The sequence below is a fragment of the Coregonus lavaretus genome (genome assembly GCF_964263955.1).
Source record: "Coregonus lavaretus genome assembly, chromosome: 6".
In the NCBI taxonomy this organism is placed as follows: Eukaryota; Metazoa; Chordata; class Actinopteri; order Salmoniformes; family Salmonidae; genus Coregonus; species Coregonus lavaretus.
The window spans coordinates 46,268,614-46,287,319 of NC_139993.1; the positions used below are offsets into that span (position 1 = coordinate 46,268,614).

The 18,706-nt window shown below is 44.3% G+C and overlaps 1 protein-coding gene across 1 annotated transcript; it reads left to right on the top strand.

Annotated features, from left to right (window-relative positions):
* Window positions 1–324: 324 nt before the first annotated feature.
* On the top strand, window positions 325–18,403 carry nek1 (NIMA-related kinase 1). Its single transcript, XM_084163523.1, has 34 exons — window positions 325–378; window positions 1,053–1,200; window positions 1,335–1,431; window positions 1,857–1,954; window positions 2,079–2,162; window positions 2,257–2,324; window positions 2,433–2,519; window positions 4,690–4,744; window positions 5,210–5,410; window positions 5,527–5,599; window positions 5,713–5,864; window positions 6,101–6,172; window positions 6,502–6,561; window positions 6,648–6,695; window positions 7,160–7,240; window positions 7,383–7,612; window positions 7,690–7,812; window positions 7,971–8,073; window positions 9,322–9,405; window positions 9,542–9,715; window positions 9,810–10,001; window positions 10,103–10,165; window positions 10,308–10,524; window positions 10,704–10,832; window positions 10,931–11,101; window positions 11,221–11,439; window positions 11,567–11,672; window positions 12,801–12,877; window positions 12,997–13,220; window positions 14,299–14,456; window positions 14,615–14,961; window positions 15,070–15,203; window positions 15,313–15,445; window positions 17,558–18,403. The coding sequence occupies exons 2-34, from the start codon at window positions 1,084–1,086 to the stop codon at window positions 17,569–17,571; spliced, it is 4,191 nt and encodes a 1,396-aa protein (XP_084019649.1). The 5' UTR covers window positions 325–378; window positions 1,053–1,083; the 3' UTR covers window positions 17,572–18,403.
* The last annotated feature ends 303 nt before the right edge of the window (window positions 18,404–18,706 follow it).

Below are 18,706 nucleotides of genomic sequence, written 5' to 3' on the forward strand. Positions count from 1 at the left end.
GTCAAGATTCTAAAATGGATTATATCGTACATTTTCATGAAAACAAAAATTACCTCTTTGGTCTTAATTTAAGGTTAAGGTTAGCAGTATGGTTAATGTTAGGGTTAGAGTTAGGTTTAAAATCAGATTTTAAAAAGATAAATTGTAGAAATAGGCGGGGTTTATGACTTTGTGGATGTGGTAACTAGTGACGACCCAGTACTCCGGCTGACTTTTTGATTGACAGTTTTACTAGCCGCTTGGAGCGGGAATTTAGCAGAGTCGACCAATGAAACGAAAGAAACGAAAGCAAAGTGCCACTGTAGTTAGATGGAGAGCGCAAGGGGCGTTTTGAGGCGGTACGGATACCTCTGATACGATGCATCAAATATCCTAATGGTAAGTACATTTTAGCTCAATTTAAACGATTTCAAAGCGTGTGTTGACGTGTGCAGGGCAAAGAGTGACAGACTGACAACGGAGGCTGTTTTCAGTGGCTGTCAAACTCTCATTCAAATTCATGGAGGGGTTTTTGAGATCTATCAATATCAGCCTCCTACTAGCTAGATGCAAGGCTGTCAACTAACGTTAGCTAGCTTCTAGCACTGTCCAGCAGGCCCATCCTCATCAAAGCATTTGAATGAGAACTGTTCATGATAATGTAGCCCAACATTGAGAACATTCTATCAAAAGAAGGCGCAAGAAAGAGCAAATAATGTATTTTATTATTGCAGCCCTCTCTGTAGTGTAAATCTGCATTGTGCTCAGTGCAGGGCAAGGGGGTTGGCAGGGTGTAATCACAGAGGGTCTCATGTAAATTAGTATTAATGATGTTACCTTTAAATTATGGAAACTTATTACACCTGCACCACTACACTGTACTCCTTGAATCATCATCATCATCATCATCATCAATTATCAACAAATACAAAGCAGGCAGCCCATATAGCCTTACACAGTGGTTTGTAGAATAGTACAGTAGCCTAAAGGTAGTTCTCCTGAAAACGTTCCATGTGTGACCACATACTTTTGGTGGTGAATAAAAAAAACGGTGTGTTTTTGTTTCCTACCAGCCCAGCATGAGGAGCCATTTGTTTCAGAGACATGGATAAATATGAAAAGGTGAGGAAGATTGGGGAGGGCTCCTTCGGGAAGGCAATTCTCGTAAAATCCAGGGAGGATGGAAAACAGTATGTCATCAAAGAGATTGGCATCTCCCGGGTAAGCTACAGAGAACACATAATCACCATTTAGGCCTACATGATGTTATGGAAATTATATTCCACCCATAATATGCTATAGTTCTCTCTCAATCTCTTCCTTTTCCCCTCCCTCTGTCTCACTTTCTATGGCAGATGTCTAGTAAAGAGAGACAGGAGTCCCGTAAAGAGGTGGCTGTTCTGGCCAACATGAGCCATCCCAACATCGTCCAGTACAAAGAGTCCTTTGAAGGTAAACAACAACCTGTGCACCATGCAGTCCAGTGACCCCAGTTCAGAGGTCAATAGTCAGCAGTGATGGCCAGAATGCCTCTATGCCTATATCCATTTCCTTGAGACTTTAGGGTTGTAATATACAGAGCCCATCACCTGTGGTGTGATTTCTGATGAAGCAACGTGATGAAACTCAGTTGGTGTGTGAGACTTGGCAGCAGCCTCCAGAGAAGAAGTAGATGATCTGCCTGGCTCATTAATTAAACTAGAGCTAGACAGATGATAGATGACCTCACCGTGTCCTCTCCCTCCTGATTCAATCCTGCAGTGTGTTTAACATCAGCCTGGCCAGGGAGATGTAATAATTAGGTTTGTGTGTCTTTTAGCACAGTGTAACACAGACCGTTTGGTTGAACCAATGCTTTCTCTCTGTGCGCTTTCTAGAGTGTGGATGTCTGTACATCGTAATGGATTACTGTGAGGGAGGAGACCTATTCAAGACGATCAACTCTCAGAAAGGAGTGCAGTTCCCTGAGGAGCAGGTAAAACACAATAGAGGCAGGTGAAAGTGCCACCTCTCCCCCCACAGACAGATTTTTGTCATGGACGGAGGGCAGGAGCATGAACATGTTTTGACTCTGTTTTCTGTTTTCTGTATCTTGATAGATCCTGGATTGGTTGGTGCAGATATGCCTCGCCCTGAAGCATGTACATGACCGTAAGATCCTCCACAGAGACATCAAATCACAGGTAAATAAGAAGTGCAAAGAGACCCTGTCCCCTGAATATTGAGCATATTGTAGTACACATTACTCATCGTACTAATATGGTTTGGAACTTTTAGAACATATTTCTGACCAAAGACGGAACCATACAGCTAGGAGACTTTGGGATTGCCAGGGTGCTGAATAGGTGAGCCATACAACATACTAAAAAAGCTAGCCTGTGTTTAGTGAAAAGGAGGCAACTTCTTTGCAATGATCATCTCCATTTCAGTAACTCCACAATCCTCTTTCTCAGTACTGTGGAGCTAGCCAGGACATGTATCGGGACGCCATACTACCTGTCACCTGAGATTTGTGAAAACAAACCATACAACAACAAAAGGTAACCTGCACCCATGTCTGGTTGAGGGGGCATTGTCTCACGATGGGATGTAAACTTTTAGGATTCTCTCTTTGTGTACACTACCGGTCAAAAGTTTTAGAACACCTACTCATTCAAGGGTTTTTCTTTATTTTGTACTATTTTCTACATTGTAGAATAATAGTGAAGACTTCAAAACTATGAAATAATACATATAGAATCATGTAGTAACCAAAAAAGTGTTAAACAAATCAAAATATATTTTATATTTGAGATTTTTCAAAGTAGCCACCCTTTGCCTTGATGACAGCTTTGCACACTCTTGGCATTCTCTCAACCAGCTTCTTGAGGTAGTCACCTGGAATGCATTTCAATTGACAGGTGTGCCTTCTTAAAAGTTAATTTGTGCGTTTGAGCCAATCAGTTGTGTTGTGACAAGGTAGGGGGGTATACAGAAGATAGGCCTATTTGTTAAACGACCAAGTCCATATTATGGCAAGAACAGCTCAAATAAGCAAAGAGAAACGACAGTCCATCATTACTCTAAGACATGAAGGTCAGTCAATACGGAACATTTCAAGAACTTTAAAAGTTACTTCAAGTGCAGTCGCAAAAACCATCAAGCGCTATGATGAAACTGGCTCTCATGAGGACTGCCACAGGAATGGAAGACCCAGAGTTACCTCTGCTGCAGAGGATAAGTTCATTAGAGTTACCAGCCTCAGAAATTGCAGCCCAAATAAATGCTTCACAGAGTTCAAGTCACAGACACATCTCAACATCAACTGTTCAGAGGGGACTGTGTGAATCAGGCCTTCATGGTCGAATTGCTGCAAAGAAAGCACTTCTAAAGGACACCAATAAGAAGAAGAGACTTGCTTGGGCCAACAAACACGAGCAATGGACATTAGACCGGTGGAAATTTGTCCTTTGGTCTGGAGTCCAAATTGGAGATTTAAGGTTCCAACTGCTGTGTCTTTGTGAGACACGGTGTGGGTAAACGGATGATCTCCGCATGTGTATTTCCCACCGTAAAGCATGGAGGAGGAGGTGTTATGGTGTGGGGGTGCTTTGCTGGTGACACTGTGTGATTTATTTAGAATTCAAGGCACAATTAACCAGCATGGCTACCATAGCATTCTGCAGCGATACACCATGCCATCTGGTTTGGGCTTAGTGGGACTATCATTTGTTTTTCAACAGGACAATGACCCAACACACCTCCAGGCTGTGTAAGGGCTATTTTACCAAGGAGAGTGATGGAGTGTTGCATCAGATGACCTGGCCTCCACAATCCCCTGACCCCAACCCAATTGAGATGGTTTGGGATGAGTCGGACCGCAGAGTGAAGGATAAGCAGCCAACAAGTGCTCACCATATGTGGGAACCCCTTCAAGACTGTTGGAAAAGCATTCCAGGTGAAGCTGGTTGAGAGAATGCCAAGAGAGTGCAAAGCTGTCATCAAGGCAAATGGTGGCTATTTGAAGAATCTCAAATATAAAATATATTTTGATTTGTTTAACACTTTTTTGGTTACTACATGATTCCATATGTGTTATTTCATAGTTTTGATGTCTTTACTATTATTCTACAATGTAGAAAATAGTAAAAATAAAGAAAAACCCTTGAATGAGTAGATGTTCTAAAACATTTGACCGGTAGTGTATGTCAATGTGAGTTTGTAACCACCATTTTAAAAGGTGTAGAGTTTAATCACCATAATTGTACAAATTATTAGTAAATTTGTCACACAAATTGTCACACAAATGCAGAGTCATTGAGGTGTATTGTGGCGGTGGCTTCTGCCACCACGATTATGTAATGGTGTCATGTATAGCCTTTATGGAGTCAACTTACTGGCTGGTGTACATCCTGAGTCCTGAGCAGGAAGCCTGTATTGATTCTAACCTATTTAAATATGCATCATGTAATCTAATCAACCTCAGTTACATGAGTCTGTATTTGTCTTAATGAACTGTAGCACGCAGCTTCACACTAAAGCAGCCTACAGTTGTCTTCTTGTTGACAGGAATGCCTTTCTTTCCACGTTAGCTAATGTATAGAAAAGCATCTTCAGCAATAATGTATGTGCAATACTGTGTGAGCGAGAATGTAATTTACGTATCCAAGAGAACTTATCCCTCCTCTATCCATATGTATGCTCTCTCTCTCCCTTTCACTCCTCCTCCAGTGATGTTTGGGCCCTGGGCTGTGTCCTGTATGAAATGTGCACGCTAAAGCATGCAGTAAGTATCGTGTGTGTTATTTAGGTGTGTCTTAAAGTCAGTAACATGGAACAGAGTGAACTTGGGGCAGGCACAATACGAGCTCTCAGTCTCCCTTATATAATGCATGATGATTCTCTCTGGAGTCAGGTGTGTTTCAGAGAGAGTCTTTTAATGGCTGATCATATTTGCTGAGTACATGGTCTGTTTCATTCTAAAAAGGTCTAATTATATTAATTACGTTTGTACATTTAGCAGGCGCTTTTATCCAGAGCGACGTGCATACTTTTTCGTACTGGTCCCCTGTGGGAATTGAACCCACAACCTTGGCATTGCAAGCGGCATGCTCTACCAACTGAGACACACAGGACCACTATTCATAATGTCAGAATAGGCCAGTAGTGTACTCAGTCATTCCCTTTGGTCGTGTCTGATGGCCTGCTATTTTAGTTATTAAGGAAGTACACTGTGTGTGTTTCCTCTCAGTTTGAGGCAGGTAATATGAAGAACCTGGTTCTGAAGATCATCCGGGGCTCGTACCCCCCTGTGTCGATCCACTACTCCCAGGACCTGCGCTCTCTCATGGGCCAGCTGTTCAGACGCAACCCCCGGGAGAGACCCTCTGTCAGCTCTATCCTCGACAAACCCTTCCTCTCCCACAGAATCTTCAGGTTCCTCACCCCAGAGGTAGGATACACACACACACAGGGTCCCAGGGACTGTTAGCCCTATGACAGTATGATACACACTGTGAATCTAGTCTTTTCAGCACACAATATGACGTTTGGTTTTCTCTCACTCAGATTATCGCTCAGGAATTCAGCCATAGCTTCCTCCACAAGCAGCCAAAAGCAGGTGTGGCGCAGGGGGCATCAGGTAAACACACACACCACATAAAATACTAACACATTTGAATGAATACACAAATGCCTCCCTCTTACACAGAGAACCTCCACTATGTAATATAGTATCTTTCTTACCCTCTCTAGCCAAGCGTCACGCCCCTGCTCCCATGTCCCTAACTCCAGCCCAGAAGATCACCAAACCAGCCGCCAAATATGGAGTGCCTTTAAATGTCAGGAAAGCCTCAGATGCAGCCAAGAAACCTGCAGAGCGGAAACCAGCCGTCAAACACAAGATGGTTAGTACTGGAGGAGAGCCAGTGACCTCTTTCACCCTTATCAACAGGATGATCCTATACTGGCCGTGCATCACTGTCTACTGCCCCTCCACTGAGTGGTATCTATTCATGTTGTATATGTATGTGTGTTATGAAGATGTCTGTCATGTTACACCTCAGTGGGACATTGAGGGGCGTGTGTGTGTGTGTGTGGGTGTGTCCTCTGAGTCTGAACCCCAGTGTTATATGTTGCTCAGGCCCCCGTCCCCCTCCCAGCAGCGCCCCAGAGGAGAGTGAGTCGAGTGGAGGAAGAGAGGAGGAAATATGAGGTAGCTACAACAGAGAGAGCGCCTCCTGTAACCTGTATTAACCCCTGGATCTTTTCCTTCTTCCATTAACCCACCCACATAAAGTTCCCTCCTGACATACATCCTTTTGTTTCTTCCTCTCATCATCACTCATCCAAACAGAGTGCAGCCCGCACTTCTCCTCCCAGACAGTTCGGATAGCACTCCCTCTTCTATACCCCTCTTTCTCTTAACCTGCTTAAAGAGTGCTCTTGTTTTTTTCCCTCCTTGTATACCTGTTCTATAGCAGTGAACCTGTTGCGTCTTAGTAAGTTCATGGTTTCATGTTGGCTATTGTGTTTACACTACAGGAGGGCGCCAGGAAGAAAAGGATGGAGCTGATAGAGAAAGAGAGGAAACAGAGGGAACAGGTCAGCTGGGTGTTTAGCATTTGATATACTGTATTACATCTTTGAAATATGAAACTTCAGATTGTTCATCTTTATTTGTTCTTCAGATGTTTCTGTTGAAGGCTGGACAGATGAAGAGATTTGAGAGGGAAAAGGTGAGTCAAATCAAATGTTATTTGTCACATGCTTCGTAAACAACAGTTGTAGACTAACAGTGAAATGCTTACTTACGGGCCCTTCCCAACAATGCAGAGAGAAAATAAAAATATATATAATAATAAATATACAGTGAGTAACGATAACTTAGCTATATACAGGGAATACCAGTACTGAGTCGATGTGCAGGGGTATGAGGTAATTGAGGTAGATGGGTACATATAGGTAGGGGTAAAGTGATTAGGCAACAGGACCGCTTGCCGTGCGGTAGCAGAGAGAACTGTCTATGACGTGGGTGGCTGGAGTCTTTGACAATTTTTAGGGCCTTGCGCTGACAGTGGTGGAAGTATAACCATAAGTAGTAGTTATTTAGACTATGTAACATTATGTCATTGCAGTAGTGACAATCAAACTTAAGCATTTAATGTAATGCTCATAGTGACTAGTGAACTTTGACCCCCAGATAAACCGGATCAACCGAGCTCGAGAGCAGGGCTGGAGGCATGTCCTGAGCTCTAGTGGAGGCAGCAGTCCAGAGAGGAAGGTACATTATGACCCCTCCCATCATCATCATCACTGAAACGGTTCATTGTGGTTTCACTTCATTAGTCTCACTACAGTGGAGATGTTTTATCATCAATCAAAGCTTCTCCTCTCTAACTTACTCTCTTATTATCTGTCCCCAGTGTTTCGTAGGAGGTGGTGGTATGATGGCTGGGTTTGCAGCTCCTGTTCCAGAGCCCCTGCTTCCTGCTCCATGTCCTGCCCAGGGCCCCACCCCAGGCCCTGCCCCAGTCTCAGCCCCTAGCAGAGGCCCGTATGAACACTACCATGCTGCTCTGGACCAGCTGGCCAAACCTCAGCCCAAAGAGGGTGCCAGAGAGGGATTCACAGCAGGAGGAGACACTCCTGTTAGGTGGGTTCAGCCATAATTTCCTTTGGGTCATTTATTGACTCAGGTGACTGACTGATTGTGTTGTTTGTATGTGTAAGGGGTGTGCCACCTGCTGCCAGCTCAGTGCTGCCCAATGGCCCTGCTCGTCTCCCAGACCCTGATGCGGTGAAGAGAGAGCTACGGAGGCTAGAGCATGTCACCAAACAAGCCCATGTTAGCAGGTCCGTGGTTGGTCACAAACCATTCTAGAACACATTGCTCTGTCTCTGACTGGCAGTAAAGCTTTGCTGGATATTGGATAATAGTTCTTAGTCACGATGTACAATGTTGTATCAATACTAAGTCAATTAAATCACTTCCTCTCCAACTGTGTCTCCAGGCAACGGGGTCACGCAGCAGCTGAACGGGCCAATCAGGTTCAGGAGTTTCTGCAGCGTAAGAGAGATGCCATGCTGAACAAGGTCCGCGCTGAGGGACAGCTGGTATGTGTTCTCCTTCCCACCCCCCTTTCTATACTTCTGCTCACTGAACAATAGGAGGGCTCTTTAAAGTCTGTTAAGTTCTCACAAAAGATAACAGGGTTGTTGTATGGTCATGGTTAATAGCCAAAGTGTCGATCTGGAATCAAGGTTGAATTGCATGCTTACCGGAGTTTGGACAAAATGCAGCACATTTTTATACATCTGAAATGTGGTTGAATTGAACGGTGAACAGGGTGCCCGGCAAAACCTGGCAGCCATCTATGGTCGGTCCAGCTACAGCAGGCCCAAACCCAACAAAGAGGAGGAGGTAGGAGCCCAGCTCTCAGCTCTGGATGTCCAGCCAGCCTCACCCCATCTGATCCCTCACTCATAACAACATGCCTGGGTTTGGCTTGTCCTCTTCAGTTGTGTCTGCATGGCACTACCCTCAGACACATCCTCTTAAAGGAATAATCCACTCAAAAGCTATCTTTTTGTATTTTGTTCATTAATCAACTGTTGATACAGTCCCAACATGTTTTGCATGTCAGCAATCACGCTTTCAAGATATAGGACTTTGAAAAAGCAAATTGTCACTTGCCACATCATCATGATGCAAAATGCTTTTTGAAAGTCCTATATCTTGAAAACCTGATTGCTGACATGTTTCATATTTTGGGACTGTATTAAGTGGATTAATGAAAAAATACAAAAATAGTTTTTGAGTGGATTATTCCTTTAACTCTGCAGTCAAAGTCACCCAGCAGCACCTCACAGTGTCCGGCTCCCTGTACTGCATGCACTGTGTCGCCAGGTGTGTGTATGTCAATGCACAAGTGTGTGTCTGGCCTTATACATTTGGTGTACCAGTAATAGCTTTTTTTTGCCCTTTCCATAACATATTTTTGTGCACATTATATGTTGTCCCTTTTTTGTCCTTTTTTTATGAAATAAATTAATCTCAAGTAACTCCAGTGTTTCCTTTTAAGGTGTTTGAGAAACTCAAGCTTTGTTTTTATATAATGCACCAGTGTCTTTCTTGCAGTGTCAAATATGTGGATGACTGAATAAGTTGGTTCTTTTGACATGTCATTTGTTATAGGAAACCATTTTAGTGGATTATTTTGTCATCAGTTGGTGTTTGTGTATGTTGTATAGCTTTGTGTCATGATGTGTAACCTGTGTGAGTCTGAGCCGTGCTGTAGCCTCTTAGCAATATGTGAACTCTTTGTTTGCGTGTTAGTATAACTTCTGCATTCATGTTCTCAGGAGTACCTGTCCCGGCTGAGGCAGATCAGGCTACAGAACTTCAATGAGAGACAGCAGATCAAAGCACGCCTCAGAGGAGTGAAGGTATCCTTCCACCACTTCTGCACTTTTAGAACACATCAGCGTAACATCCTTTTAATCAGCCTCTGAACTTCTGTCATGTTTTGGCATTTTTGTTTGTGGGTAATGTCATCTGGTTGTTCTGATGCGATCCTTCCAGTACGACAGTGATGGCTCAGACAGCAAGGAGTCCTGTGAGGAGATGGAGCTGAGGAGAAAGAAGATTGAAGCCCTGAAGGCTCAAGCGCAGTCCCGTGCTGCTGTGTTGAAGGAGCAGCTAGAGAAGAAGAGGAGAGAGGCCTATGAGAGAGAAAAGAGAGCCTGGGAGGATCACGTAAGTCCCCATACTCCTCAAACTCATCTGCTACGAATGTACAGCATGAGTAGGATTCAAATCACTAACATTGATTGTGGTGTGTTTTTGTCAGCTTGCAGCTCGAGGAGTGAAGATTGGCATGGTAGCGGGAGGCGTAGCTGTAGAGGTAGCTCCTCCCCTAGAGCCTCCCCCTCAGCCTGGCCCCTCCCTCCCTGTACAGGACGCTGTAGCTAGAGTCCAGCCTGCATCCAAACCCTCCACCCCTGCCATCTCCATGACTTCTGCTCTGAAGGACGTGGGAGCAGTCAGTAAACACACTTAAAGCTTTCACAGCTATTTTCCTCCATTATGCAATTTTGTTATTACACAAATTATGTTTTTCTTTCCCATTTGTGTGTCTCACAGCAGCTTGCATCTGGGCAGAGCTCTTCTCTTCAAGAGGACTTACCTAAGACGGACGTCATTAAGGTGAGTTGGGTCAATAACGTCCAATACAGCAAAGTGCTGCTTCACAAAATGACTATTATACACTCAGAGGCTAGTTGGTTGCAGTGCCTTTTGGTTTATAATAAGACAGTGACTATATGTTTGGTTTTACTGGTGATTTCAGAGTGAGAAGAAGGAGATTCTCCGGAGACTGAATCAGAACCTGAAGGCCCAGAGCCCTGAGGAGGAGGTGTCAGCCACACCCCCAGAAGGACTATACCCCAACCCCACAGAGGAGAGACCGTCCTCTGGTGGGGACAGGAAGAAGTGGGAGGCTGGAGCTCCGTCTATTCTCTCTGTAGCCCAACAGACACTAGAAGAGACCTGTATCAGAACGACTGGTGAGTTACACCATCTGTCTCCTAGAACCGGACTCTTAAACAGAATCTTGTTCGCTATAGAAAGGACAAGGACCTGTTTGAATTGATGGATTGATGAGAACCGTGGATCCTTAATCTGTGCACTGTATACTCACCCCTTTGATTCTGAGCTCCATCTCTCTTCCTCTCCTTCTCCCCAGGCTCTCAGGCTCTTTCTCCAGAGGAGAGACCATCCTCTGGTGGGGACAGGAAGAAATGGGAGGCTGGATCTCCGTCTATTCTCTCCGTAGCTCAGCAAACCCTAGAGGATACTTGTATCAGGACCGCTGGTGAATAACCTATATGCATGCATTCCAGCACAATATCTCCTACATCCAGACTATATCTTACATGTATACTAATAGATATCTGTTTGTGTATGTTGTAGAGCAGACAGTGGGTGAGGTCATTCGGATGGATGTGCTACAGGACGACGCCCCTAGAAAAGCATGGGGGCGGAGCCCGGATTCTCAGGTGCTGAGAGTTCTACAGGAAGCGGAGCTTCAGCCTCTTACCCAGCTGCTGGGGAATGTCAACATCTGTGAAGAGAAACTCACTGGCAAGTCCTTAATTTACCCACCAACACACACTTACTATTACCAACCACATTCCGTACAGACTCAACGTCTAAGTACTAATGAAAAACTCAGCTAATGATTCTGATTGGTTCCCATTCAGACAACCTGAAGCAGACGGCTAAGACGGTTGGTGTGAGTGGAACTAAGGAAGTGATGCATTCAGAGGCAAGCCCACCTGCTGTGATGTCTGTCGTTCAGAACACAGAGGTCAAAGGTCAGGAAGAGGGGACGATCTCAGTAGACGTGACTGGTCAGGAGAAGACGCAGGCTATATTAGAAGAGATGCTGAAGACCCCACCCAAACCTATAGAGATAGAGGGTGAGTGAGTGGGTTACATACTATACAGGTTGTCAGATACTGACACACTTCATCCAGAGACATACAGTCAGTGTATTATATAACACCACCTAAATCACTCAGTCAGATGTTCTCTTGTTCTCTCCAGATCCAGCAGACTTGGAGTCAGTGGTCCTGGAGGAGGGCCCAAAGCAGGCCTCAAATCCCCCAGCTGGAGTAGTGCAGGCCTGGGAGAAACAAGCCCTGCCACTGGGGTGAGGGTTTGCTGGCTCCCCACTGGAGCTGGAGTACAGAAATCTAATCCAAGAATAGTTTAGTTAATCAAGACCTAATGTGATTTTCATTACCATAAATGAACATTGGATTAAATACCTGTACCTCTAGACTAATATGTGACTTGAACTGTAATGAAGCTTAGCCATAATATTTAGTATTTCATTTATGTAACTACATGTATCCTAAAATGTAATCTACGTAATTCCCAAAAGTAATTATTTATCATGAGAGAACCATAAACAATAACTAGTAATGCTGCATACTCCCAAGAAAGGTTAAAATCTCACCTTTCTAGTATAAATAGTTATAAATTGCTGAGGTGTTGTCACTTTTGAGGACACAAGCTCAAGTACACAGTACAAATATTAAATATTTTATGATGTATTTCCTATTCAACAAAATGGTATGAATAAGGCATGAAATGACTTATCTGCTTTCTAAATATAGTATAATCAAATTATAAAACCACTAACTATAAGATTTCACCTTCCTTATAACTGTAAAATACATATTTGTATGTTTAGTGTTATAGAGAATGTGCATATTTTCTCAAGGTCTCTCTTGATCAAAACAGCTGCCCCCACCGCTGTGAACATCACACAGATCTCTAGCTTGGCTTCCTAAACTCATTAGGAACTCACTTGCCTTTCAATCTCATATTAATCTTGTACATCTATGACAAACAAAGTGGTTTTTTAAAATAGAAATCTATGAATTATTTTTTATGAATGGCTATAAATCAACCTCTGAATGTGCTATAGTGATGAAACCACTCGCCCCTGCTGCGCTAAGATGTAAGGATTGCAGGCATTTGCTTTGTCAGTGGCTGTGACGGAGGGTTCAGCCAGGAGTTGGACAGTCAGAAGAGTGAATTAAATTTAAATGGTAGGAGGGACATCCCAGCTTCAAGTGGTTTCAGATTTCACATCCTAGATTTCACAAAAATATACTACTGTGTCCGTGGGAACCAGATCGATTTATAATTGAAAGTGTCAGTCGGAACTGGTACCAGAACCACGCAGGTCCCTTAAACGGGACTACATTTACGTGGTTTTAAGAAATTATCAAGAATGATGTCTTGATTTTGTATATAACTTCCCTATTAGGCCACCAGAGGACAGAGTAACACCAGCAGAAACCAAGGAGGTTGGGGAGAAAGCAGAGAAACAACCAGACTCCTCCGGTAAGCTGAGAGAGAGACTTCTATAACTAAACTGCCTTTGGTTTCCCATGCTCACCTCCCTTTTTCTCCTTTCCCTCCCTCCCTCCCTCCCTCCCTCCCTCCCCCCTCCCTCCCTCTAGGTATAGCACCCGTGTGTGAGGAACCTCTGTTTGTGAAGCTGTGCTCCTCCCCGGCCCACCGTCGTACTGCAGCTCTGGTTCTTATGTCAGCCCAGTCATCCATGGAGGACTCGTCCTCTTCTCTGGCCTCGCGCTCACGCTCCGTCTCTCCTCTCCGCTCCAAACACCACAACGCCCTCCTCATCGGCCTCTCCACCGGCCAGTTTGACGCCAATAACCCCAAGGTGAACAACACTTCTCCTCAAGGAGACTGGAGATAAGAACTAAAGAGAATGAATGGATGTGGAATTGCTAAATAATTATGAATAACTAATAACATAATCGCACTGTTATGGTGACCATGAAAATCCTCTTATAATAGAACACAATCACAACACAAGTAATGAGCATATTCTCCTTTATAAAATGAACAAACAACATGGTTCAGGGGTGAATTCAATTGGCTGGTTAATTTCTATCAGCCAGTATTATATATCAATCACATGACAGGATCTGTACCTTCCATTTAATATAATCTAATATTCTGTCCTCTACAGTGATGTACAGCTATGGTAGATGTTTAGGAAATGTACTCTGACCCTTCTGCATGTGCCTGGTGAAATGTGGAGGTTCTGTGGTATTTTTAGGTTTTGATTCAGTCTTTATTAATGAAGGGCTATGGAATGGAGCCAGTCATATTAATCACATGGTCTGGAAGAAGTCATGATGGGAGCGCGAGAGGCTATTTATCTTCCTGCATATTTCATAACATCCATCAGAGACGGAGGGAGAGAGGCGCAGAGAGAGACAGACGAAGCTCCCTGTTATTTTTGTAGGGACTGGGTGTGTCGGTGTGTCAGAGTTCCAACTTTGAGCCGTGTGTGTGTGTGCACTCGGGTCCAGCTCTGAGCCCTGCATGTATGTGTTTTCAGCGATGGCTCTCCCTGGACAGAGCGTTATTAATGCGATTCTTCCACATCCCTGATGTGTCATCATACGAGAGGCCACTCCACCGGCCGACCTCACGCATGCACACACACATGTACACATGTCCTCAAACATACTCCAACTGCCACCTCACATACTTGGCCACCTTCAACTGGCCCCCGGTTAAAGGCATTTTTCACATATTACAATTTGATTTGTTTCCTTGATCTTCTGGGCATCTGACCTGCACTACAACTTATTTATGGCAAAAAAACTAATCCTGGTGCGAACTTAAAAAAGTGAAGTTGGTGCAAAAAATATGCATGTGTGATATTTAGTTAGTCATGGTGGGTGTGTGGTGGTGTGACTGACCGGTGCTTTACTGTTTATCCTCAGATGCTACGTACCTGCTCTCTACCAGACCTCAGCAGACTGTTCAGCTCTCTACAGGAGGCAGGAGGGGCCAACGGGGCTGTTGCCCCTGACAACGACAACAATCTGGATATAGAGGACATGGAGGAGGCCAAAGAGGATGAACAATCAGAGACTGAGGAGTAAGACTATCACACACTTGCACTACACACACACAAACACAGTGAGTATATGTATAATACATAGAAACTCAAGTTCACTTCTCTGTGTCATGTGGAACATGCTTTGTGCAGTTTGAAAACATGACGTGCTATGAGTAATATGCGCTGTGTTCTCTCAGTGTGTATGAGGATGATGACCTGAGGGAGCTAAGGGCCTCCATGGAGAGACTCCTGCAGGAGGAGCGCAGCGAGGAAGAGGAAGAGGAGGGGGGCTCTGGCTCTAACTCTGGAAGCCCTCCAGAGGAAGAGGGAGGCGATGGCTTCAACGGAAACCCTGCTGAGGATGAAGATGATGAAGATGCTGCTGAGGAGGAGGAGCTGAACGGGATGGCCGTGGATGAGGATGAAGAGGAGGGTTCTAATGGGAGTCCAGGTGATGAAGAGGCAGGACACACACTCACCAACGGACTGGAGGAAGAGGAGCACCACAGCAGTGAGAGCCAGCTTAATGAAGAATGGCAATCGGGTACATTAGTAATCCTTCTTTTATTCACATGCACAATGCACAATACTGTAGCTACAATGCATGCAGCCAGAAGCAGATTGTCAATAGGATTGTGTGTGTGAACAACAGATGACAGTGGTGAGGAGGAGGACGGTGCGGCTGAACAGCAGGACAGCATCTTCAGCCGTCTGGAGGAGCTGCGTTTTAACCTGGAGCAGGAGATGGGCTTTGAGAACTTTATAGAGTCCTACAACAAGATCAAGGTATGGATGGGACCTGCTTACCCTCTACCCTCCTGATGTAATTTATTATCTATCATACAGCAATTACAGATGGTAATTGAATTTTCATGATGTCATTGTACCATTAAAGGCAATTCATGAGGATGAGGATGAGAACATCGACATGGGCCCCGACATGGTACTGAACATCCTGGGGACTGAGCACCAGCACCTGTACCCCAACATCCTTCACCTGGTCATGGCTGATGGAGCCTACCAAGAGGGTTAGTATCAGAGTCCTTTCTCTCTCTCTCTCTCTCTCTCTCTCTCTCTCTCTCTCTCTCTCTCTCTGTCTGTCTGTCTGTATCCCACCTTCTCTTATTTCCCCTTTGTTTTGATGGATCTCTTTTCCCTCATGTTTATATCACAATCACGTACGTGTTTTTCTATTAATTGTTGTGTTCAGCCAGTGTGCTGATTCCCTCTTAAACAGGTTTTCCCAGAGCACTAGACTGCGTGAGAGAGCCAATAAACCCTTTAATCTAATCTGCCCAATCCTATTCTCCCATAACGCCCCACGGCTCTACTCAGTCACTTAGGGACTATGTCGACGTGAAACACACCCTAAAGACTGTCTGTCTGTCTCCCCCTCACTCCCTGGGGGAGGGGAAGGGAGAGGGAGTGCTTCATTTGTGTCTGACGGAACAGAACGGAACTCCCCCAGGACATGAGAGGAGAGGCTTCAGGCGGCTCTCTAGCTCTCTCTGGACTATCTCTCTAGCTCTCTCTGGACTATCTCTCTAGTTCTCTCTGGACTATCTCTCTAGCTCTCTCTGGACTATCTCTCTAGACTATCTCTCTAGCTCTCTCTGGACTATCTCTCTAGCTCTCTCTGGACTATCTCTCTAGCTCTCTCTGGACTATCTCTCTAGCTCTCTCTGGACTATCTCTGTAGCTCTCTCTGGACTATCTCTCTAGCTCTATCTGGACTATCTCTCTAGCTCTCTCTGGACTATCTCTCTAGCTCTCTCTGGACTATCTCTCTAGCTCTCTCTGGTCTATCTCTCTAGCTCTCTCTGGACTATCTCTCTGGACTATCTCTGTAGCTCTCTCTGGACTATCTCTGTATCTCTCTCTGGACTATCTCTGTAGCTCGCTCTGGACTATCTCTGTAGCTCTAGGTCCCGTGTAGCTCAGTTGGTAGAGCATGGCGCATGCAACGCCAGGGTTGTGGGTTCGTTTCCCACGGGGGGCCAGTATGAAAATGTATGCACTCACTAACTGTAAGTTGCTCTGGATAAGAGCGTTTGCTAAAAATGACTTTTAAAAATGTAGCTCGCTCTGGACTATCTCTCTAGCTCTCTCTGGACTATCTCTCTAGACCAGGGTTCTTCAATTCCGGTCCTGGAGGGCCGAAACACCTCTGTTTTTCATCCTCTCCTTCTAATCAGGGGCTAATTCAGACCTGGGACACCAGGTGAGTGCAATTAACTACCAGGTAGAAATAAAAAACAGAAGTGTTTCGGCCCTCCAGGACCGGAATTGAAGAACCCTGCTCTAGACTATCTCTCTAGTTCTCTCTGGACTATCTCTCTAGCTCTCTCTGGACTATCTCTCTAGCTCTCTCTGGACTATCTCTCTAGACTATCTCTCTAGCTCTCTCTGGACTATCTCTCTAGCTCTCTCTGGCTCTCTCTATGCTCTCTCTTTGTTTTCTTCTCTCTATTAACTCTTTGGATAAAATTAACACTTGTCTTTCTCTCCCTCCTTACCACTCTATTCTATCTAGATGTCCAGTGCTGGTCTGTTGGTTTCTAACAGCCTTGCTCCATCTCTTTCGATACATTTTTATTTGATCTCATGTGTGGCTCAAGCCCTTCCATTTAGGCAGAGAGGGTAATGTTAATAGAGCCAGGAACAGGCAGGAGAGTTTCTCTGTGAAGCTGAAGGCTTCTGAGTTTAAACTATTTTTACTCTGCTGCTTGAAACCTGTCTGTAATGGGAATAACTCTAACCTGTCGCTGAAGATTAGAGCCTCCATTGATGCTTAAATGGTTTCATGTCTGAATGGAGTATGTTTGACTGTTGGGCCTAAGTGGGTGATCCTGCTGAATGCTGTGTTATGGTTGCTTTGTCTTGCAGGGTGCCAGATTCAAGTGTTTTACCTCTCACACCTCTGTACTTTCGTGTTCAGGGTCAAATGGTAATGTGAATTTAGTAATATGACTGCAAAAGTGATGTGCTTCTCGCCCATCACCTCAGATTAAGAAAGCTGATTTGACCTGGGGCTCTGAGTGGACTCAACCACTCTCTTGGGCTACTGCCTATCTAATGACTCATCGGTTTTAACATGCAACTTCCCATCTCTCTCTCCCCCTCCCCTCTTCATCTTTTAGATAATGATGAATAGGGGATATGCGTCCAAGCCGCTGGCAGCTTCTGACAATCTGCTAGCCATCTGATGTCTTCCCAAGGTGCACTGCATGTGGTAGACGACTCTGCGTGGAGGGTTGGGGCCATAGATGGATCTGAGAGGGGTTGGAGCCAGGCTCAGGCACACTTGCATGATTGAATAGGCTAACTAGTACACTGACGTCTGTATTTCCTACTTCCACTTCAAACACCTGACTCACTCTTTTTTAACTTAATGTTCATATGAAAGTGCATTATCAAGTAATACTTTCTGGTAACCAAAGTTAAATGGAAGGTTTCGTCAAACATAAATCTGTCTGTCTGTATCTTGGAATATATTCATGGACCAACACCATAGCACCATATTAAATGGTCCATTTAAGGGTCTACTACAGTAACCTGGTCAAACGGGTGATTGTACCTCTGAACATCAGGTGATCTTCCTAATGCTGAGGTTAGGACCACCCGGTCACAATACAAACCAGGTAAACTTCTATAAACATGCAAAACATATTTTCCATAAAAACCCGTTGGACCTCCTTTTCTTACTTACTTTTTCATACAGCTAAAGGTTATCTAATGCATTTTCACATTTCTTACCTGTTCCGTTAACCCAAAAATATGTGTTCAGCTCAAAAGGAAGATGACATTTTGTGTAAGGATGTTGTATGTTGCCATGGTAGCAGCTGCAAGGGACTTCTACTTGTTTGCTTTATGTCAAGTCAGATTGTTACTCTGTTAAGAGAATGAATGGTAATGATATCGATTTTAAAGCATTATTCTTATTTGATAATAAAGGAAATAGTGTAAATAAATGCTTACTTTTTTCTAATATTTGTTTTGATTAAGTCTTGTTTGGTGTTTTACTGTATGCATTTTCGCGTGCATGCATTTGTGTATAATGACTCCGCATAGATCCATTACACTCAAGAAGGACTAACAGCAGGGTTACATTTCAGACTGCAGTGTTTCCAAAAACATTCCTTTATTGCGCTTTTCTCAGAAGTGTGTGTGTGTGTGTAGTGGCTGGTGATAATTGTACCTCTTGCACACCCAAGCTTTGCCAGCCACTGAATGAATGATCACTATGTTTTATATATATATATATATATATACACAGTGGGGAGAACAAG

Excerpts from the sequence above, each read along its gene's own strand:
- nek1 (XM_084163523.1), top strand. The coding sequence starts at position 1,084 with ATGGATAAATATGAAAAGGTGAGGAAGATTGGGGAGGGCTCCTTCGGG. Across the intron at positions 6,173-6,501 it reads AAGAGAGGAGGAAATATGAG|GAGGGCGCCAGGAAGAAAAG; the intron begins GTAGCTACAACA and ends TTTACACTACAG. Across the intron at positions 8,074-9,321 it reads TCCGCGCTGAGGGACAGCTG|GAGTACCTGTCCCGGCTGAG; the intron begins GTATGTGTTCTC and ends TCATGTTCTCAG.